The sequence below is a fragment of the Lolium rigidum genome, chromosome 4, assembly GCF_022539505.1.
Source record: "Lolium rigidum isolate FL_2022 chromosome 4, APGP_CSIRO_Lrig_0.1, whole genome shotgun sequence".
Classification (NCBI taxonomy): Eukaryota; Viridiplantae; Streptophyta; class Magnoliopsida; order Poales; family Poaceae; genus Lolium; species Lolium rigidum.
Genome location: NC_061511.1, coordinates 237,590,179 through 237,613,081, shown reverse-complemented (window position 1 = coordinate 237,613,081; position 22,903 = coordinate 237,590,179). Strand labels below are relative to the sequence as shown.

At 46.5% G+C, this 22,903-nt stretch overlaps 2 protein-coding genes and 1 non-coding gene across 3 annotated transcripts; 2 read left to right on the top strand and 1 right to left on the bottom strand.

Annotated features, from left to right (window-relative positions):
- Nucleotides 1-1,355: 1,355 nt before the first annotated feature.
- Nucleotides 1,356-3,231, bottom strand: LOC124707329. The gene is made up of 3 exons (XM_047238986.1): nucleotides 3,135-3,231; nucleotides 2,081-2,491; nucleotides 1,356-1,795 (listed from the first exon to the last, which is right to left on the bottom strand). Exons 2-3 carry the CDS (start codon nucleotides 2,471-2,473, stop codon nucleotides 1,613-1,615), a joined length of 576 nt encoding a protein of 191 aa, XP_047094942.1. The 5' UTR covers nucleotides 2,474-2,491; nucleotides 3,135-3,231; the 3' UTR covers nucleotides 1,356-1,612.
- Nucleotides 3,232-12,948: 9,717 nt separating this feature from the next.
- LOC124707328 (thioredoxin-like protein YLS8) lies at nucleotides 12,949-15,260 on the top strand. The gene is made up of 2 exons (XM_047238985.1): nucleotides 12,949-13,149; nucleotides 14,704-15,260. Exons 1-2 carry the CDS (start codon nucleotides 13,030-13,032, stop codon nucleotides 15,010-15,012), a joined length of 429 nt encoding a protein of 142 aa, XP_047094941.1. The 5' UTR covers nucleotides 12,949-13,029; the 3' UTR covers nucleotides 15,013-15,260.
- Nucleotides 15,261-18,457: 3,197 nt separating this feature from the next.
- Nucleotides 18,458-18,546, top strand: TRNAM-CAU. The gene is given in 2 exon segments: nucleotides 18,458-18,495; nucleotides 18,511-18,546. It is a non-coding gene; the product is annotated as a tRNA-Met (tRNA).
- The last annotated feature ends 4,357 nt before the right edge of the window (nucleotides 18,547-22,903 follow it).

Sequence of the window (22,903 nt, the reverse complement as noted above, 5' to 3'; positions counted from 1 at the left end):
TTACGGGAGCTGCATCAGAAGCTCCAGGGGCTCCCTATGAATCTAACGTGAGTCGGCCCTAGCTATGGAGAAAAGAAGGTGGAGGAGAGCATTGCTGAACTTTGCTACCGTGAAGAGATAATGGGGAAACAAAGAGCTAGGGTGCACTGCTTAGCGGAGGGTGACATGAACATCCCTTTCTTTCACCAAAAGGAGAGCAACAGAAGGAGGAAAAATAGAATCTAAAAACTAACACGTGAAGATGGGACTATTTGTGATAACCCAAACGAGCTAGAGCATATGGCACATGATTTCTACTACTAGGAAATACTACGGTCCCTTCCTAGCGCTGGAACAAATTGGTAACCTAGCTTACAAACTACAGTTGCCACATGCCGTCAAAATAAACCTTATTTTGATGCCAGTCAGCTAAAATAGCATCTCAAAAGCCACGATGTACCTGAAGTTCGGTCTTGATCACATCGAATGGATGAACCTAGCGCCTACAGGCTCCTCCTAGGAAGACGCAAACTTCGCCAAGAAAGTATTCCCAAACTTCAACACTTCCACCCAAATGTCCTGGTTCCCAGCATACAACACTAGCCAACAAGTGTCTTTTGAGAGGAAGAATTGCGAGATATACAGAATAATATTCAGAGTACAATATGATCTCTCTCAGTGGAGAACCTCGGGCTGTAGAAGATAATATCTGAGTAAACCTTAGTTTTACTTCTCCTTCATCATTCTAGGTTTCTTAGTTTAGTAGAAGTTCCCCAATTCATTGGGGGTGCTCCATTTCAGAAGATTATTGCCGGAATCTGTATCCAGACATGCTGCATGCCCATCTCGACATGATTCTCGCCTCTGTGCACACTACTTCTGATTACTCTTGATTTTCCATGCCGCTGGTTGCAAATACACTAAATCAGTGAAGTTTTCAACTCCATCGGATCAACACACCTAGCTTCTCGCCAATTGACATCAATTTGTCCCCTAGATCAACAACACGTAACCTTCAACCTCACTCTGAGACACCGCATGTTACTATCCTAGATGCACAGTCGATCTAGCAAGCACCAAACAATTACAACACGACAAGGACAACGTGATTTGTGAACGAGGTTCAACGAACTCGCCTAGTACCTGGAGCATGATTACGCATGCTCCTCCCTTGATACCGCAACGCCTGACTGACTTGGGGTCCAGTACATGTTGCCGGCTCCCCCTGCGTGCATGTCGCTATCAAGTCGTCATGGGTTACAACCGTCTATTTCTCCCACATTATATAGGAGGCCAACACAGCAAGCGTCCAACTTAAACACTACTCCACACATAACCCTACTCGTACATAATATTCGACACAAACTCAACAACCATTAATAAAAGGACCCAATATATGATTATCCGGTGGATCTAGTGATTATTACATCATGAAGAGCAACACTTCTCGCCTTGCACACTCAGGCGATCCCATGACTTATTTATTACATAGTGCAAAGGAAAAACATAAACATGTAAATCAAAGCATTGGGTAGCAGATCACAGATGATTGCTAATGGCAACACAGTTGCGAGATTATTACAATATATAACGGTCCACCAGATGTAATACGTTAATTACTGTTGAAACTTGTTTAGCCAAAGAATGTGGCTGCAACAACAGATTTCCCATCAGAGTTGGCAATGCTAGCATAGACCGCAGTCGCAGTAAAGAGGTCACGTGGCTTAGCAGTTTCTCCAGATGCATCTAGTTTCTGTTCAATTTGTTCCCAGTTTATGTTGTCGAATTTACCTTTACGGCCACATTCCGCATATATCTGCCCCAATTGAAAAGCAAAGATAACACAAATTACAATAGATTATACCAAATATTATGGTTTCGAATAGAATTATACGAAAACAGATCACCCCCAAAATTTTATTCAAAACATATTTTATTACTACGTCCATGATAAACTTATTATTTTAAGTTTTTATCTCTGTTCTGGTGGTTGTCCCATCACTTTCTATTTTATTTATCTATGAAGTTCTGTTTTTGGAGATGTGTAATGGCAATGAATTTTTTTTGGGGAAAGAAGGAGTGTCTATGATTGTGTACTTACCCTCCTTCCAGTAGCCTCGGTGTCTGTAAAAGCAAGGAGCCATCCACATTCAACACCAATTCTGTTCGTGCCGGAGTACACCACAGCTGCCTTCACACCTTTAGGGTACAAGGCTGCCATGCTGAAATCGTCGGATTTGCTAACAGTATCGGGGAACTTTTTGAGAGAGTGCCCTGCATATATCTTGCTATCCATAATACTCAGCGGCTCCTTTGTTTCATTCTTCAAAGTGCCTTCTACTATGACAATTTGCAGTTTGGTAGCTGCATCATTGGCTAGGCATTCTTTTTCAACAACCAGGGCATGGGATTTCTTAAACAGTTCCTGAGACTTCAAGGAGCGAACAGCTTGCACATCATTAACATATTTCTTCTCACACTGGAATGATGCCATTTTCTTGATTGAATATACCTAAATAAAAAAAATATTAAGTCAGGTATAGATGATTTTAAGACCGTAGATAGTTTTTGGATGACACAAAAAGTTCAATCGACATAAAATTATCCTAGTACATTCAGATTAATCTCTAATTTCAGGCTTCCTTTTCATGATTTTACATACCATGCATCAAGCATGCATGCATACATTTGTACGCCTCCATACTAGTTGACGGAGTAATTATAGTATTCCAACAAAAGTCAGCACAAAAATATCGTACTCCCCCCGGTTCATATTAATTGATTCTAATATGGATGTATCTGGACATATTTTAGTTCTAGATACATCTATATTGAAATCAATTAATATGAATCGGAGGGCACTAACCATTTATTACAAAGCAACTAAAATAAAAATTATAAGACTATGCAAATAAGAAGCCTAGCACACTTGATTAGAAAAGTGGATGTACCACTCAGCTACTCAGCCACTCCGTTTTAAGTCGAACACAAATTCAGGATTTTTATTATTAAAAAAACATCGGGTTTCTCCTACCACATTTCTTTATTAAAATAATGTAATAATACTGCTACTATAACCTAACAACTAACAAGTTTAGGCATGGAGAAATCTATAACCATGATTGAGCAAAAAACTATATCAATAAACCAGCTACCTTTATCGAGCTAGAGAAGGTTGGTGATTGAGATCAGCGTAGGAGATATTGCATCTATCACTGCAATGAGGTGAGTACATGAAGTGGTAGTCGTTGGGTATTTATAGCATCAAGAAGAAACTATTAAAATAGAATAATCCTTTATCTCCTTACCCCAAAAAAATTCCTTATCGCATCGTCTCAAAAGTAGATTCCCCACCCAGCTGGGTATTTACTGAACGTGGTAGCAAGGTAAACGGATATTTCTGAAATGAGGAATCCTTATCGCCTCATTCCACCAGGAAAAACTTTTATGTCTAGAATAGTTACTAGTACAAAAGAGTGCCAACAGAAAGCTCCATGTTTATTTGAGGGTGTTTCTGTACCTGAGTGTATATCCATCCTTTATTTGAAATGTATTTTGAATATAATAAAAAATGTCAAAAATATATAAAAAATATCTTGTGTATATATTGACATGTTACATGATCGCAAAGTTGTTTCAACAAAAACCGACATGTTTTGTATCCTCTGTAAAAAGACAATTTTTGATGTTAAAATAATCTACTTCTCAAGATATTTTTTTTATCTTTTTTACACCGGACACAAAAAATGTCGGTTTTATGTGAAATTTCACGTGTGCACATAAGACGTGTCTCTGTACATGCGATTCACTCGGGATCAGTTTTGAGTTTTCGCTCCTTCCCGTGGCTATAAGACTACTCATAGTGGGAGTAACTTCACTAGTAACTAAGTGTCCAACTCACCAAATTTATTTCTGTGGCAGTGAGTTAATAAGGAGAGAGGAGGATATAGTAACATAGCTAGTTACCATAATATCACATTTTTCAAGATACAACAAGTCTACAAGGTAATTAATGAAGATATCTATGATACTATTTTGATGTTACTAACCACTATGAATGTAGTACATAGAGTAGTAACATGTGCATATTACTACTCTATGTTATTTCTCACTATGACTTGTCTAACATGTTTTGTATATCAGGAATAGTTAGAGCATCTCCACTCGTCCCCCGAGGAGGCCCCCGACGAGCGTTTTTTCCATCCGGACGGCGAAATTCGGCCCAGTCGCGCCCCCGGTTCCTCGTTTTCGTCCGGATTTGGGCCTAAATTCATCCGGCGATCCCACGCCACCCCCGGCCCCCGGGAGCTCTCGGGGACTCCGGACGAGTGAAAAGCGGGGAAGGGCCCGATCCGTCGGTGACTCGACGCACGAACCCCACCGCCACGTCGCTCAAAATCTCCCCCACCCCTCGTATCTCTCTCGCCGCCGGCACCACCCCGCCGGCTTGTTGCCCGCATTGCGCCGCCACTCCTTCCCCACCTGCCTATATTCCGCCGTGTTTGGACGACGGCCTATCTGGCTGCTCTTCCGCCGGCCTGTTTTCCGGCCTGCTTGCTCGTCGTCGCTCGCGGCTCGGGTTGCCTCGACGACGCCCGTCAGGTGTTCGTCCATTTGCCTCGCCGGCCATGGACTCGGACGAAGAGGAGGAGCAGATGTTCGTCGAGTTTATGCAAGAAGAGATGGCAGCAGCCGCCCAAGACGACGAGCACATGATGATCCTTGGTTGCTTGGCAAGCATGTACACCGGACTGGCAACTCGTCGGCGTGGTGGGTCGGCACGAGGTCGCCGGAAGTGCAAGCCGAGACAGCGAATGGAGGGCTACTGCATGTTGTACGCCGACTACTTCGCCGACAATCCATTGCACGGTGAGAGTGTTTTCCGGCGTCGTTTCAGGATGAGCGAAAGCTATTTCCGCAAATTGTGTATGCCATCCGCCACTTTGATCCCTACTTCGGATGCAAGGCGGATTGCACTCGGTTTGGTTGGATTTTCGTCACCTGCAGAAGTGCACGAGTGGCTATAAGGATGCTCGGCGTATGGAGCTCCCGGTGATACTCGCAGATGACTATCTTCGGATGGCGGAGTCCACCGCCCTTGATTGTTTCTACCGGTTCCGCAGTGGCTATCATAGCAGTGTTCGGGGACTATTACTTGAGATCACCCACTCGTCGAAGACACTCGGAGGATCCTTGCAACAAATGAAGCTAGAGGTTTTCCAGGGATGCTTGGAAGCATTGATCGCATGCATTGGCAATGGAAGAACTCGTCCGTTTGCGTGGCGAGGAATGTACAAGGGTCACAAAAAAGGCTGCACCGTGATACTTGAAGCAAGTGGCTACCCATGATCTTTGGATTTGGCACTCTTTCTTTGGTATGCCTGGATCCAACAATGACATCAACGTCCTAAACTGCTCCCCGGTCTTTTCCAAGCTTGTTGAGGGTCATGCTCCCCGGTGGACTATGTGATCAATGGTCGGCACTACAACAAAGGATACTACCTTGCAGACGGTATCTATCCAAAGTGGGCAACATTTGTGAAGACGATCTCCAACCCTAGCACCCCCAAACTTTGCGAGTTTGTCAAGAAACAAGAAGCTTGCCGAAAAGACGTCGAGCGAGCATTTGGTGTCCTCCAGCAGAGATTCTGTCGTCGTCCGGTTCCCCGCTATGACTTGGTCCAAAGATCAGATGTGGGAGGTGATGAACTGCTGTGTGTGCCTACACAACATGATTATTGAAGATGAGCGAAAGCATCCGGTTCTCTGGCTGAGCAAGAAGCACCATATGAGAGAGAGGGTCCTCTTGCATAGCCTAATCACCAGGTGCCTCCATCATGGGCCGCCTTCATTGCTATGCGCCAGGAGATTCGAGACTCTACAATGCACCAGCTGCCGCAAGATGATCCGGTGGAGCACATATGGAGGCTCCGAGGCAACGCCAACGCCGACGCTAACTAGTCTGTCTTAATTTGTTTGAAAAATTGTGAAATTTGTGTGCTTCATTTGTTTCAGCACTTGTTAAACATTGTACTCGTTATCGCCGAATTTGTTTCAGCAATTTTCGTCCTCTTGTTTGCCGAACTTGTTAAATTTTATGTTGAATTTGTTTGAAATATGTCAAATGGTCGAGGTTGGGGGTTTCCTGCCGGGGGGACGGCTGGAACTTCGGCGCTCCCCACGCCAAATCTTCATCCAATCCGGACGAAAATTTCGCTGGATTTGGGCGTGGGGAGCGCCAACGAGTGGGGATGCTCTTGCAATTCTAACACGGACTGCAACACCTGTCACTTCAATACACAACTACTCCATCCGGTCGGATTATCTTAATGCGGGCCGGGCAGAGGAAAACAACTAAGTACTTATTTGCTAAGCATTGACACACTCACTAATTCACTGGTGGATATTCTACCACTGTCGTCATTATTTATGTATCCATGTACGGCAACAACCCATATTATCACGAAACCAGAGCCCGTGATCATGATATCGAAACCAGAACAACGGTAAGTCGAGCCACACATGCGACCAACTTATCAATGCCTCCCTCATTGGTGCACTGGTTCTGGGAGACGATCCGTGCTCTTCCATGGCCGCACTTTGGTACTCAGAGGCTAGAAAACTTGCCGGTGGCACGGGAACAATGTTGTGGCTGGAGGTTCGCCCAGGAGGAACCTGGAACACTCTGGTGGTAGCAAAATTTAAAGGTGGCTGCGTCCTATTTTTTTATCCTGTAATGCTAAATTTCTACTCCCTCTAAGCATCATAAATTTGTCAAGATTCACATGTATTTGGACACATTTAGCGTGTAGATTCATCTAGATGCATTTAGCGTGTAGATACATGCGAATGTATACAAATATGCGACCTTATTAAAATCGAGGGAGTAGCATGAAGAGGCATTTTTTACATATGCGTGTAAAATACTTAAATGTTAAAAATTATAGGGAATATGCTAGACCTATCTTTTAACACCCGACCTCTAAATTAATGGTTTTTTTTAAGGCAAGGCTTTCTACTTACTCCCTCCGTTTCATAATTCTTGTCGCAGATTTGGATGTATCTATGCACAAAATGTATCTAGATACAATCAAAATCAGCGACAAGAATTTGGGAGGGAGTAGCATTGCATTTCTTATGTCTGCGGACTCCCATAAATGTTCTAATGTTTGCATCATAATCTAGCAATCATAATTTTGAAAGTGTGACTGATAATTAATTCTAGAAGCAATACAAAAGGGAAATCACTAATGTCATCATATTGGCATCCGACAATGTAACTTCTATCTTATTTCCAGTGTGTTATCTCCACAGATACGAGCAGAGTTTGTCAGTTCTGAAACATGCAAAAGCTTCCAAAAAGGGCATGGTAACGAAGTCCTCGATCATGCTTGGTCTAGGTGAGACAGATGAGGAGATAAAGCAAACCATGGCTGACTTGAGAGCCATTGATGTTGTTATTCTTACATTGGGCCAATATTTACAGGTTTGATGTTCCCAATGTCCCGTGGAGAAAGTTGAACCACTTTACGGTGTACTGTTTATAGTTTATACCCTGTTGGCTTCCTTTGTAAATGCCGTAACACCCAAATCTCCTTGATTATGCAGCCAACAGAAAGACATTTGAGAGTCAGAGAATACGTGACAAATCTAACATAAATAGTGTCACAGTAAGACAAGAAAATGAAACTATTCATATACGAATTTTTCTTTTCTGTTTGTCCATGTGTATTTTGAATTTCGTTCGGAAATCTCTAGGGATTGAAGAAATACATATTGTGAACAGTCGCGTTTTTTTCTTCTTTTTTTTAGAAACTTGCAACTTTAAATTTAAGTATGGTATCACCAAAACCAGGAACCGCTCCAAGAAAAGAAGACCTTGGGGCGATCCATCTGCCGCCGAACTACAGTGGCCATCCGCCGGTCCCTGCCTCCTTCGTCGGCCGCTCCGGTGACGGGAGGGGGTGGGGACCTCGGAGTATAGGCTCCAGCCAGTAGTTAGGGTTGGCCAAGTGTTTCCTTGGGACGCTGGTCTATGGAGGAGATTGCACTGCGTCGGAATAATTTGTCTCTGCTCTTTCTCCATCTCGGCGTTGCTCCAACCGGTGGCATCGCGGGGGGGGGGGGGGGGGTGGGGAAGGGCATGTGGCTTGGTCTTCTCGCTGGTCTTCAGATCTGGTGAGATTCGTGTCTGGTGGTTTGTGTTTGCCACTCTCACGGGTTCGTGTCTGGTGGTTGGCGTTCAACACTCTCGCCTTGGCTGATGCAGTTATGTGTGCCGTCTTGCAGTTGGGTGTGAGGATGAAGGCAGGCGGCGGAATTCCTCTTCTTTGACTGAGTCTGGGAAGATGATGACGTTGGGATCTGGTGACCACGGAGAAGATCCCCGGCTGACGTGCCACGAAGTCTCGGGTCTGTCCTCTGCGACGACCCGGTTCATCGGCTCAAAAAGCATCATTAAATGCGATGGTGTTCTTCCAGATCTAGGTGTGGCGGTTATTCGCCTCTTTTTTCGGCCCTACCGTGGTGACGGTGGAGGAAGATGGACGATGTTTCGGTGATGCACATGTTTCTCCAAGGATGAACTTGTAATTTTAGTTCTTATGGGTTTGCTTGTGCAAAGTTGCTTGCCACAAATATATATATATATATATATATATATATAGGACATATTCATGCTACACCCGGGTGTAGTTACTCCCACGTATGTTTCACACAATCTAGGTAGTATCTATCATACCGAAGAGTATATACATGTAGTATGAAGTATATAAAAATATTTTGGTACTATATATACTACTTTGTAGGTAGTATGTACACTTTTTTACGTACACTATTTTTTTACGTATAAATATGCATGTATTTTGTATATATAGTGTAAACTGTGGGTGTATTTAAACTTTTTTCACCAAAGTTGGTATGGAGTATCTTAGATATAGTGTACGAACATACTCAAACCAATAAAGTATGTTATATACTTCCGTATGGTAGTATATGAGACGTGGGTGTAGTTACACCCAGGAGTAGGAAGTATTTATCCTATATATATATATATATATATATATATATATATATATATATATATATATATATATATATATATATATATTGCGGGGAATTCAGAGAGCTTTTATTCAACTAAAGCAGCTCCCGCCGAATCAGCAATAATGCTGATTTTAAGGAAGTCTGGGATACAATCTAGCCAGCTACTAGTCACCATCAAAGTGCAAGCTAACTTAGCACAGAGGTGGGCCGAATTATTTGCTGATCTAGGTACAAACTGAATCGAAAAGAAACTAAAGTACTCTACTAGCTCTCCAACTTCTTGTAGAATGGGTGCCACGACGGAACGGTTGTCACGGCGATTGTTCCAGAGGCAAACAACCTCCAGGCAGTCGGTCTCCATCACCACCTTCGGATAACCACGTAGCCGTGCAAAAATTACACCGTCATGGAGCGCCAAAGTTTCTGCGATGAGTGGGTCAGTAATGCCCTCATAGGGCTTACTCCAGGCACCAAGGTAACCCGTGCGAGATCTTGCAATCCCACCCGCTCCACCTTTGCGAACAGCAGTCGACAGCCCTCCATCCGTGTTGATTTTCACTAGATCATCATCAGGAGGTCGCCACCCATGGCCCGGCAAGGTTGCAGCAATCTTCCTTGGAACCTCCAATACTGCAAGAGCTTCCTTAGCCATTTTCGTAGACTCGGACAGGGTCATAGCTACCCTTATCATGTGTCCAATCTGTTCCGAGAACCCCGGATCGCCCACATAGTAGTAATCATCTTAGCTCGATCCGTATCCGAAAACATAGAGTCACGGGTAATGTCCCGTGACCAAGTGAGAGGATGAAGTCTTGGGAGAGCAAAATCAAACCATCCTTGTGCTTCGAGTCCAAAACCGTTGTGCATGATCACATGTGATCGCCGCATGCATAAGGTCTTCATCTTTGGCTAGACAGATTTTACATCTCGCTCGCCTGAGAAATATGTCGATGCTTCAGCCGTAGCCTCAACAGGGAGAATGCCACGGAGAACCCTCCACCGGAAGACTCGTACCTTTGGCATCACATTTAATTTCCGAGAGAATAGTCCACATCTGTTTTTCTCGTCGATGATGTCTCGGTTATCGTCCCTTCGTCTAGAGCAGCTTGCTCGTTGCGACTCATAAGAGCACGATACGCAGATTTTACAGAATACACGCCTGATTTCTCCAGAGACCAAGCACAGGAGTCCTCCCCACCAGCACGCCTAAGAGGGATATTCAGAATGGCATCAGCGTCAGGTGCAATGAAGTTTTTCCTGACCATATCAATTTTCCAGGAGCCAATGTCATGATCAATTAGTTCAGCGACTAAATTGATAGCTTCTACATCATTGCCATTGCTCAATTGGATCGATGGCTTCATCGTCCGAGTTCCAGGGATCCACCTGTCATTCCAGACCGATGTAAGGAAGCCATCCCCAATACGACTAATAAGCCCTTGTTCCAAGGCTTCACGACCAGCAACAACCGCTCTCCAAGTAGCAGATGATCTCTTGGGAACTGTTGCCTGCATAAAACCACAATCTGGATAATATCTAGCTTTTAACACACGTGAGCACAAGGAGTTGGGATTGGTGATCAGCCTCCATCCGTGTTTTCCAAGCATTGCCACATTGAAACGCTCAAGCTCTCTAAAACCCATACCTCCCTTAATCTTTGGTTTTGTAAGAACATTCCATGCAACCCAATGAATAGAATTTCGGTCAAGGGAGCTACTCCACCAGTATTTACCAATGATAGCCCTCAGATTATTGCAAACCTTTTTTGTCAGCTTAAAGCAGCTCATACTGTGTGTAGGGATGGGTTGGATAACTGTTTTGAGAAAAACTTCTCTCCCTGCACAAGCAAGCATTCTTTCACACCCTTGGATTCTGCTACGGATCCTTTCCGCAATATGATCAAAGGAGCCACTAGTAATGCGACCAACCGCTGTTGGTAAGGCTGGACATACGGGCCGAGTTTTTGGCTCGGCCCGAGCTTTTCGCGGCTCGGCCCGAGTTGAGCTCGGCCCGTGGAAGAGGCAGATCGAGCCGAGCCCACTTTTCTGGACCGTCACGGGCTTTTGGCTCGCCAGGCTCGGCTCGGTCCAGCCCGAAAGCTCGCCAGATTTTTTTTTCGAATTCACGGAAAAGCTAAGGGAGAAAGAGTGGGCTGTTTTCTGGCCCATGAGCAGATCAGATGAAGGGGATAGGTCACGAACTGGTCGTCCATCCTCACATCGCTTCTTTCTCCAAGCACAGAGGCGTACGCGCCGCCGCCAGCCAGGAAGAAGACCAGCGCCCGCGCCCAATCCAGCGAGGAAGAAGACCGTCCGCCGTTCTTGCCGTCGCTCCCGACGTCCGCCGTCCTTGCCAGCGCCATCCAACGCGTCCCCGGCCACGCGGAAGCTCCCTAAGACAAAATAGCAGAAACTCGGAAGCTCCCCCATGCCACGGCGTCCTGGTCACCATCCTTAGTCACCACTGCATCGATGATCCACCGGCGGCGCATCCAGAATTCACCATCTTCATCCTTTGGCGTTATGGGCCCACTTGGCAGTGACTGAAGACATTTGGCTCGCGAGCCAGCCCGAGCCAGCTCGAGTTTTCGTATAGCTCGAGCCGAGCTCACTTTTTCAACTCGGAAGAGAAACGAGCCAGCTCGAGCCGAGCCGTTTTACAGCGAGCTGAAGACTGGCTCGCACCGAGCCCAGCTCGAGCTGGCTCGTGTCCACCCTTAGCTGTTGGTAAACCTAGGTACCTTTCACTGAATGCTTCCACAGGAATACCCAGACAGACCTTCAGACTTTGTCTAACATGTTGAGGAGTATTCGGACTGAAGAAAATGGAGCTTTTATCTCTATTCACACATTGTCCAGAGCAGTCTCCATAAACACGCAGAATGTCATTCAGACGCTCAGCACTCTGTAGATTTGCCCCCATGAATGTCATACTATCATCCGCAAACAAGTGATTAATCCACGGGGCTGTAGCACTAACTCTGATCCCTCTATCCACAACACCATAGAGGTTTAGCAGAGCAGTAAAGCCTTGAGCACATAAGAGAAATAAATACGGGGAGATAGGATCCCCTTGCCGAAGCCCTCTAGAAGGAGTGAAGTATGGCAATAATTCCCCATTTACTCGGACAGTAAAACGAACTGAAGACACACACTTCAGAACCAATCTTACTGTGGTGTCACTGAAGCCAAGCTTATACATGATCGCTTCAAGAAAATGCCACTCAACCCGATCATATGCTTTCATCATATCAAGCTTAACAGCACACATATAATTTTTACCTTTCTTCTTCCTTCTCATTGCATGGACACTCTCGTAGGCAATCAACACATTATCTGTGAGAAGACGTCCAGGAACGAAAGCACTCTGCTCTTGCCCAATAATATCATCTAGAAAGACACGAAGTCTATTTGCAATACACTTGGCTCCAATTTTGTATAAAACAGAGCACAAGGAGATCGGTCTGTATTGGGAAATTTTCTGCGGGTGAGGGACCTTGGGAATCAGCGTAATGGAAGTGTCATTTAGCCCAAGTGGTAAAGTCCCACCATTCAAGAAATCCAAAACTGCCATCACCACATCATCTTTAATAAGAGACCAATGTCTCCGGAAGAAACCAGCAGTGAAGCCATCTACACCAGGGGCCTTTGAAGGAGCCATCTGAAACAATGCCTTTTTGATCTCCTCCTCCGTATACGGTGCCACAAATATTTGTCTTGTGTGGGTGTGGTGACCATACGAACAGATTGTCTAATGAAATATATGGTTACATAAAAAAATAGTGGTATCAAGTCCAAGTCTAAGTTCAAGTACAAGTAGTACTAGGAAATTTATGTACAAGTCAGAGTAGGTCTAGTAGTTTGGGTCGTGTATATACACACCGTCCTCTTTAGGCCCAGGCCCAGACCAGACCCACCCACCGTCAGTCGACTCCACAAATTTCCTCACGAATCAGGCGCAGAGGGAGGGGAGAAGCAGCGGGCAGCCGGCGGCGAGGCGGAGAAGATGTCGTACCTGCTGCCGCACCTGCACTCCGGCTGGGCGGTCGACCAGGCCATCCTCGCCGAGGAGGAGCGCCTCGTCATGATCCGCTTCGGCCACGACTGGGACGAGACCTGTATGCAGGTACCGATCGCCTTACAAACCCTAGCTTTTATTAGCTCTCAAATTCTCGTGGTTCTGTTGCGCGTGGTCGCGAATTCCCGCTTGTGGTTGATGGTTCGCGCAAATCCTCTTGGGTTTAGTTGTTTGGTTGCAGTCTGTCGGCGGGGAGTGTCTGAACACTGGATTTGTGTCAGAAATTGGGTGGGGATTTGTCGGAATTGGGCAAGGATATGCTGCAGAAATCGTGCATATAGGCTTTGTGAGATTTAGGGACCCATGGGGCAGGAATTCTCGTGCTGATTTGTATGAGAACCCTGACAATTTCGCTATTAGCTTGTCGGATAGGTTCATCCCCATGTTAACTAGTAGGCTCTGGTCTGGATTAGTTGTGATATTATGTCTTAATACAAATAGCTGGATTGGCGTTTAGTGATCTTGCTGCAGCTCTGCTACTTGGCAGATTAATAATACGGGAACAAACGTAGTGCTTGGCAATTGTGCTACCCCCTATGTAGTATCCACCCCATACTGCAGGCGTCTTTCCTTTGTCATAGGTTCATAGCCTGAGAGGATAGTAGGTTAGATTGGACGTTTGAGTAGCAGCAAAAGTGGGTTAGTTTTTGATGCCTCCTTTTGTTTTACTGAATTAAAACTTCTAATTCAGTCCGAGAGCTAGATAGCGGCTCACATATTATTCTATGTTATGCTGCCTGTGACATAGTTGAAGTAGTTCAGAGGTAGTTACTTGGTTGGTTGAAGTAGACTAGCCATCATACACTGAAATCATAAACCTCATCACATAATTCTGAGGAATTGATAGATGTTTGCTTCTGAAGTCCCCTTTTCATTGGGTTGTACATAAATTTCACACTCTGAAGACCCCTTTTATGTTATTGATTGCAGTTTGGCCTTTTAATTTTTTTGGCGTTGCTTCTATTGCTGGTTACAGATGATTTCTTACGTTATACTTCTGAGGGGAATTGTTTGGACTTATCAATGCATCTGTAATCTTTTCATCCTTATGTTATAGGAGCAAATGCTCTTAATGCTGAATTGTCGTTCCGGGATACAATTGCAGGCTGCTACTTAGCTGCTTAATATGGGAGCAAATGTTCTTAATGCCCTTTATACACTCAGCCTGCAAGAGATTTTGCATTCAGCCTTTCCATTGTCATAGACTCATAGCCTCAGAAGATAGTTGGTCAGTTTGGAGTTGGGTACAAGTGACAGGAATTTTGGATGACTCCTTTCCTTGAAGTTAAGCTTCTAATTGGCACCGAGAGCTATATTACAACTCATTTCCTATATTTTGCTGCCTTTCACAAATTTGTAGTAGTTGACAACTGGCTGCTTTATTAGGTTGAAGTAGAACTAGCTATTATATTCTGAGGAAGTTAAGCGATGGGTGCTTTCTTTTTTTATTCGATGAGCTACTTTTTTCATTGATGTACATGTGCTATTTTATGGTATTGATGATTGAATTTTAAGTTTTTAACTTCTTATTGCATCTATCTAGTATGGTTGTATGTTGTTAACTTGGTTACGAGGTTCTTACTATCTACTTATTTATTGTAGATGGATGAGGTGCTGTCAGGGGTTGCTGAGACCATAAAGAACTTTGCTGTAATCTACCTTGTTGACATAACTGAGGTTCCTGACTTCAACACCATGTACGAGCTGTATGACCCATCGACAGTGATGTTCTTCTTTCGCAACAAGCACATCATGATTGATCTTGGGACGGGAAATAACAACAAGATCAACTGGGCAATGAAAGACAAGCAAGAGTTTGTCGACATTGTGGAGACTGTCTACAGAGGAGCTCGTAAGGGCCGTGGTCTGGTGATTGCGCCCAAGGACTACTCCACCAAATATCGTTACTAAGGTGTTTTGCGCCTGGCAGCCCATGTGTAATTTCTGGCCTAGTAGATTCAGTATAATGCCAGGCTGCCAGTACTCAGGCATGTGCCCCTTGATGTGATGTCTGTCAATCTCAAAAAGTGTTGCGTAACTACATGTCTGTATCTTGAATATTGATGTCATAAACATGTAATCCTTGGAAACAGGACCTGTTGTCCATTGGTATGACTGATGAAACAGATTGTTTGTCTAATTCAATGTGAATTGCTGAATTCCAGTGCTTGACTATCATGCTGGTACAAAGGCACTGCTCTTCTTGTATTTATTGTGTTGCGATGAAGGCTGAAGCAGGGTTGATGTAATTATGAAGTTCCAGTACTCAACTTATTGGACTTGTGGGCTCCATTTTGTCGTGTTCAAACATGTATTCATCATGGTTTCCAACTAATCTTGGAGGCCATACATGTCGATACAAGAAGTTACACTTTAATTGACAAAACACGATTTTCCTCATGATTATGTTTCGTCTCGCGTAGTGATGTGATGTTATTTGAACCGCACAGGAAGTCCTTGATTTTTTTTTTTTTGAGGGAATGCCTTGTGGCGCTTTATTAAACTTCAAATATAGTTACATTGTCCATCACAAAAGGCAAAAACTGATCTTCTCCTTTGCTTGTGGCCTTGCAACAATATAATTTGCACTAAGAGCATTTGTAGCAAAAACTGAACTTTTCGGGGAAGCCACCTGAACACCTTTCACCAATTCGCGTCTTTGCCACCAGATATACCAGCAGCCCACAGCAATTTGCTCTTGCACATCCAATTTAGCCATCCCTGGTGACTTCTCTTTTGGGGAGCATAGAATATGCTCCAACTGAACTGAACCCGAACGATCCACCACGATGGCTCCCTCGATGAACGAGGACAAACCCATTTATTCCCAACCATGCGAGCTCTTTGGCAACCAAACAAAAGGTGACTAATATCCTCAGGCCCCAATTTACACACAGGGCATTGGGGAGGAAGCTTTATATGTCTTGATGCTAAAATAGCCATTCCTGGAACAACCCCATGCAAAGCTCTCCATAAAAAGATTTTGACCTTACTCGGGACCTTTAAACCCCAAAGCTTGTCCCAAACTGGGTTTATAATGGAAGAACCTGCCCATCTATCCTTCTAGTTTTGCCCTCATACTGATGCTCCCATTCCACAAAATAAGCCGACCGGACAGAAAAGATAAAGTTCTTATTCTTGTGCCAAGCGACAAAATCATCCACCATATGTTCACTCAAAGGGATCCGCAAAATTCTTTTAGCATCTTTTCACGAATCAATTCTTCAACCCACCTTGTAACAGGATCAGTAATCTCATTAACAGTTTTTAATAAAACATTCCCACGCCTTGTTATAACCTGCGTGGTCTGACTAATGGGAATCCAATGGTCTTCCCAAATATTTACTTTGTTTCTAGAACCAATTCTCCAAATATGTCCACGCTTGAGCGTTTGAAGCCCTGCAACTATATTCTGGCAAGTGAAGGATGAACCCTTCTTTGATCCTGCTTTCAATAAGTTTCCGTCCGGATAATATTTTGATTTAAGAACCCGTGCACACAGAGACTCGGGATTTGAAATCAGCCTCCAACATTGCTTTGATAGCATTGCGAGATTAAAAGCATGGGGATCACGAAAACCCATCCCCCCCATCTTCTTTGGAATACACATGCACCACCAAGCAGACCAATGCATTTTCTTCTAATCATCCGAGTCACCCCACCAAAACCTTGCCATTGCATCATTAATCTCCTTGCAAATATTTTAAGGGATTTTAATACACTCATTGCAAACACCGGGATAGACTGAATTATTGCTTTTAGAAGTATCTCCTTTCCACCCATGGACAATAACCTCTCCTTCCATCCATTCAGTCGTTCGATCACCCTTTCTAGAAGATAAATAAAGCTCTCGGTCCGGTCAAGGCCAACCATAGCCGGTAGTCCAAGATAGCGATCAGAAATGGCTTCCGTCATTATATTCAACTCTTCACAAATTTGGGCTTTCACTTCCACATCAACATTTGGGCTAAAGAAAATGCTGCATTTTGCCTCACTCACCATTTGTCCCGAGCTTGCACAGTATTGACCTAGAACTTGTCTCAATGAGGTTGCATTAATCATATTTGCCTTCATAAGTATAAGGGAATCATCAGCGAATAATAAATGAGAAACTAATGGTGCATTTCTGCACACCCGTACACCCTCAATGCCACGAACCTCCTCTTCATGAGCCAAAGCACTAGATAACCCTTCTGCACAAATAAGGAATAAATAAGGAGAGAGAGGATCCCCTGACGGAGACCCCTCGTAGGAGTAAAACCATTTGTTTTTTGATCATTGTATCGAACCTTATATTTCACAGAACGAACACACGCCATCAATAGATCCACAAACTCTCTATGAAAACAAAGCCGGGTCAACATAGATGCCAGAAAGACCCATTCAACTCGATCATATGCTTTGTGCATGTCCAACTTCACCGCACAATTCCCTTCTTTTCCCTTCGTTTTATTCTTGATTGTATGCATACTCTCATAGGCTAAAGAATGTTGTCCGTAATTAAGCGACCAGGAACAAAAGCACTTTGTACCTGGGATATAGCTTCATCAAGAATAACCTTCAAACGTATGGCAATCATCTTAGAGATTACCTTATACAGGACATTATATAAGCTGATGGCCCGAAACTGAGATATCCTCTCTGGTGACTCAACCTTTGGAAATAAAACAATCACAGTGTCATTCCACCCTTTAGGAATTTATTTCGTATTAATTGCCTGTAACACCTCCTCTGTTAGAACATCACCTAGAATATTCCAACACTTCTTAAAAAACAGGGCATGAAGCCCATCAGACCCTAGCGCCTTCAAATCACCAATCGAAAATAGCGCTTTCTTCACATCCTCGGCCACAAATGGCTTCATTAGCTCATCATTCATAGCACTAGATACTCTGGGTGTTACCTTGGTGAGAAGATCTGGGTCTGGTTCCTCCATTTCGGTGGAAAACAAACCCGCGAAGTAATCAGAAATCATTGGATTTAGATAGTCTGTACCTTCCATCCAATTATCATTATCATCTTTCAACCTTTGGATTTTGTTTTGCTTCCGACGAGCAGATGCAGCTTTGTGAAAACAACCAGTGTTCCTATCTCCAAACTTCAGCCAGTTAACTCTGCTTCTTTGGGACCATAATATCTCCTCTTGTTCTAACATTGCTTCTATTTCAGCGGCAAACTCCTTTCCTCGATTTTGATGCAGCTCGAGGCGTTCAAAGTATATATGTCAGTAGGAATGCTCACGAGATTGATTCAGTTCCAGTCGTTAGAAGTACTCCTATGCTTGAATAATGTGCAGACAGAGCCATCTATTTTGGTACAGTCACTAATCTCGCTTGTTCCGCTGTGATACCACCAAGGGGTGGTGGCGCAGTTGGCTAGCGCGTAGGTCTCATAGCTAAACCGTGAGTGATCCTGAGGTCGAGAGTTCGAGCCTCTCTCACCCCAAAATCCTGGGGCCTTGTAATGATGAAACGCTCGTGACAACTTGGGTCGTCACATTTCACCTGAGTCATCAGCTGACACAGAGCAACTCTGAACTTGGTCTCCTTTTTATTTGTTCCTGCTACCATTTGTAGTTAATGATGAAAAGCTCTGCAACCATTTCCACCTGAATCATCAGGTGAAACTGAGCAACTCTGAAGTTGGCCTCTTGTTTTCTGGTTCATCTCATTTTTGTGTGTGTTGCTGTTACCATCTGAAGTTGATTTACAGACGAACTACAGTTCAATTCCTCCATGTTTTACTTAATTGATGTTCGAGCCTATGATTTGCGGATAACTACAACTTGTATAAGCTGGTGATCTGATGTGTAGTTCCTGGGGTCGAGAGTTCCAACCTCTCGCACTCGCCCCAACAGTTACCGGTACGGCGGTATCTGAATCGTCTTGCTCTAAAAAAGATGCATACTGTTACATCATTACAAGTGCTGGTCCGCTGGAGTGATTTGGCTGCGTTTCTGTTAGAGTATACAGCAGTGCAAAGTTCCAGAAATGCGCTTGTATGTGACCTCCGACAGAGAAACTTGCTGCCCTCTCCTCTGTTCCAGAATGGCGACGCGCAGGCTTTCTTTGATTCGCGCCTCTCTGTTTTTGTCTCGTTGTCTGATTCCAGTATAGTGCAAGAGGACCCATGTTTCTAGTGGCTGCATCAGCTAAATTGTCCTGCAATTCGTTTGGCTTTCTTCATCCTTTGTCTCCACCTAGATACACCCAGCCTACCAAACGCGCCATTTGCCAACGCTACAGCCACACGGTCAAAGTAGCAAAATCATCCCACGGACCAAGTAGTATGACAACATCGAAAGTGCACACACAAGAATAACGAAAGAAATCAACCTAACTATTACAACACGTGTTGCAGACTCGTTAATCTCAAAGTGGCTCGACAGAGAAACTTGCTGCCCTCTCCTATGTCCCCCGCCGCAGAGGTCGGGAATGGCGACGCGCAAGCTTTCCTGGACTCACGCTTCTCTGTTTTTGTCTCGTAGTCTGATTCCAGTATAGTGCAAGAGGACCTTGTCTCTAGTGGCTGCATCAGCTAAGCAATTCGTTTGGCTTTCTTCATCCTTTGTCTCCACCTGTCGTTTATCGCGCGATCCTGAATCCTCTCTCATTCCTTGGTCCGTTGGCTTTCTTGTATTGTACTCCAGGTTGGCTGTGATCGCCAGCTGCTTGGGCTCGTTGGCAAATATCTCACGAGGTTGGCTGTGATCGCCAGCTGCTGGGCTCGTTGGCAAATATCTCACGAGGTTGGCTGTGATCGCCAGCTGCTTGGGCTCGTTGGCAAATATCTCACGAGGTTGGCTGTGCATGCCCATGGCACCCATGATCGTAGAGTCTATATATACGGTGCCTCGGCACCCAAACTCTTCACACCTACATTCAGACCACAGTTCAGTTAGCTCTACTGCTACCATCGCTTGCTGCGTCTTCTACAGAGCAGAGAGCACACACCTAGGAAGCCATGGCTACCTTCAACGCCTCCAAGGCCATCACTGCCGCCACCGCCAGGCCGCTGCCACGAGCTCAGCTGCAGGCGGCCAGGGCCGGGACGTTCAGGTGCGCCGCCTACTCCAAGGACGGCGTGAAGGCGTGGTCGGCAATGAATCTGTCTCTGGCGGTCCTCAAACGCATGGAAGCAATGGAGCTCCGGTCGTTGGGGCCGTCATGCGGCACGGGGCTGGTCGAGGAGCGGGTGGACACGGAAGACACGAGGGTCCGGCGGTTGTCGAGGGCTCTGAACCCGGAGTCCCACTGGGTCGTCGAGTGTGTGGTGAAATACATCTTCTTCAACCTTCGACAATGACCGCAAGTCCGCAACAATCTGTTTCAGCTCTTTTAAGGGACTTCTGTTTAACTGAATCACTGAATGGGGGCGTACGAAACACTCGTGTTACAAATGTGGCCTTGTAATGATGAAACACTATGTGACAATTTGGGTTGTCACATGTATACCTGAATCTTGAGGTGAAATTGAGCAACTCTGAAGTCTGAACCTGACCTCCATTTTTATCAGTCTCAGAGCTCGTCTCATGTCCATTCATGTTTGTCAACCCATGTTGGATCTTCCCGCTTTCAGTTTTTGATGTTCTGCTTTGATCTGTATTTGATTTAACGACATCGCGATGATTGATGCGAACCAAGCTAGCTAGTTTCTTTGTGGAAAACAAGGAATAACCCAACCCGGCGAGCTAGTATTGATTATTGAACTGTCAACCCAACAACCGAACATGCATGGTCCGTGACTGCGTGTATTCAGTACTCCGCTTCCTAAATCTTTGTGAGGTTCTCTGATTATAATTTTGTATACAACTTTTCAGATTAGGGAAGATATGGTGCTTACAAGCATGAGCGGAGAGCGGAGCGTTGGCGAACGCGCGGGCGACCTCACGTCGCCGGCGCGCGACCTCTCGTCGGCAGCCACCGTGTGCCCTCTCGCCCTGGGCTCTGTTCCTGCCCGCTTCCTCCTCCCTCTCGCCACTCGAGAGCTGCCTGGCCTGCTGTTGGAGGGGCCCCCAGACGCCGGCGCCGTCCTCTCGACGGCCTGGCGGACGGAGCCCGCCCTTGACAACGTCGCCTCCCTCCCTGTGCTAGGCCTCGCCTCCTCTTCTCCAAGCGCTCGCGGCATCGACGCTTCCCGCGGCAACGTCCGAAGCCCGCCCTCCAAAGGCGGCGCGCCGTACCCTTCACCAGGTGCGGCATTCCTTGACTCTATGCTCTCCTTTTTTCACACCATGGTGGCTTCCCCGGTTGCCGGTACATCCTGTGAGCAAGCACGGTTTTGGATCACTCCGGGTAGTCTAGCCCCTCGTTTTAACCGCTTCGCCGTTGCCAACGCACTCAACTACAACCTCACTGCCTTCCCCGATAGCTTAACGTCGTCGTCCGTCACGCGCCGGCCGTCTTCTCTTCCTCGACGCCGTCCTCCACCGTTAGGTCCTTTGTTCTCGCGCGGAAGCTGGTCAGGCTTGGGAGCTAGCTCCACGTACTTCCTCCACGATTCCCTTCTTGATGCTTCCGCGGCGGTGGCTGCTCTCCCTCCATGGCCGTCCGCGCCGGCGGCGGCGCCTGAACCAGCTGCTAGGGTTTCTCTGGGCTCGGAGACTGCCCTTGACCGTTCCCTGGCACCGTCGAGCGCGCTGACCCTGCATGGAGGCAATTGTCAAGCTGCTTTTGGCTCCTTGACCATTCAACCCACCGCAGACAGGTCAGCTGCCTTGGGCGTGGACACGCAACCGGGCCCCACCTCGCATGCGTCCTCTTCTCCCTCGGGGCCCGTTAGCCCTTGTCCCCTCGATTCCCTTATCCGTCCGGACCAGACCGAGGTAGACTCATCTTCCTCCTCTACTCCCCGCCCTATCCCCTCCCCCTGCCCTACCACCTCGCCTTCCTCCCCGGCCGCGATTCGCGCGGAGGAGGCAGAGTACCTGCTGGATCAAGGGGCGCTAGCCTCTCCCCGTCGCCCTGTCTCCTCCCCCAGTGCCTCTTTTTCCTCACCGGCCACAAGTCAAATCCCCGTGCCCCGCTTTCCCGCCGGCCTGCCTCTGGCGGAGGATGGGCGCGCGGAGAGCTCTGCGACCTCCATGGTTTCTGCTGCCGCCAATACTACCGCCACCCCTCGCTCCTATAAAGAGGCCGTCCTTTCCTCCTCCCCCAGTCACCCTCACCGGCCAAAGCGCAAGGTTTTCTCCCCAATCAAAGGCGTTCCTCTCTGTTTCCGGTGCCTCTCGCCGGAGCACGGAGTGGGCAGCTGCCGGGACCCTCTTCGCTGCGCCGCCTGCGGGAGGAACGGACACAAGCGTCGGGGATGTGAGTTACCCCCTCTCTCCTACTCTCGATCCGCCCCCAACCTGTCTTCCCTTCCTAACTTCTCTCCTCCGTCCTCTCCCAGGCTTCCTTTCAGGCTCGGCCGCTCGCCTGCGCGCTCCACGTCGCCTCCCTCGCCGTCGCTCCCGCGGCCTGGGACAGGTGAGGACTGGATGGTCAAGTTCTGCAAGGGCTTGGAGGAGAAAAGCCGCCGACCGCTCTTGCGCCCTCCCACGCCTTACCCCCGCACCGCCCCCGCGCCCGACACGCCCTCGACGGAGGGGCCGCCACCTAGTGCCGCCATCAACCGGTGTGCCCCCCTCTTCTGGCCTCCTTCGCCTACGGCGGGGCTGCCGACGCACCGTGGCCCGCCTACGTTTGCTCCCATCCCGCCGCCCTTGGTGCAGGCTGCCCCTGCCTCAAACAGGACCTGCTGCAGCTCCTGCCCCAGGCGGCCGGATTTTGCTGAGATCTTCATGCCTCCTTGATGACCCACA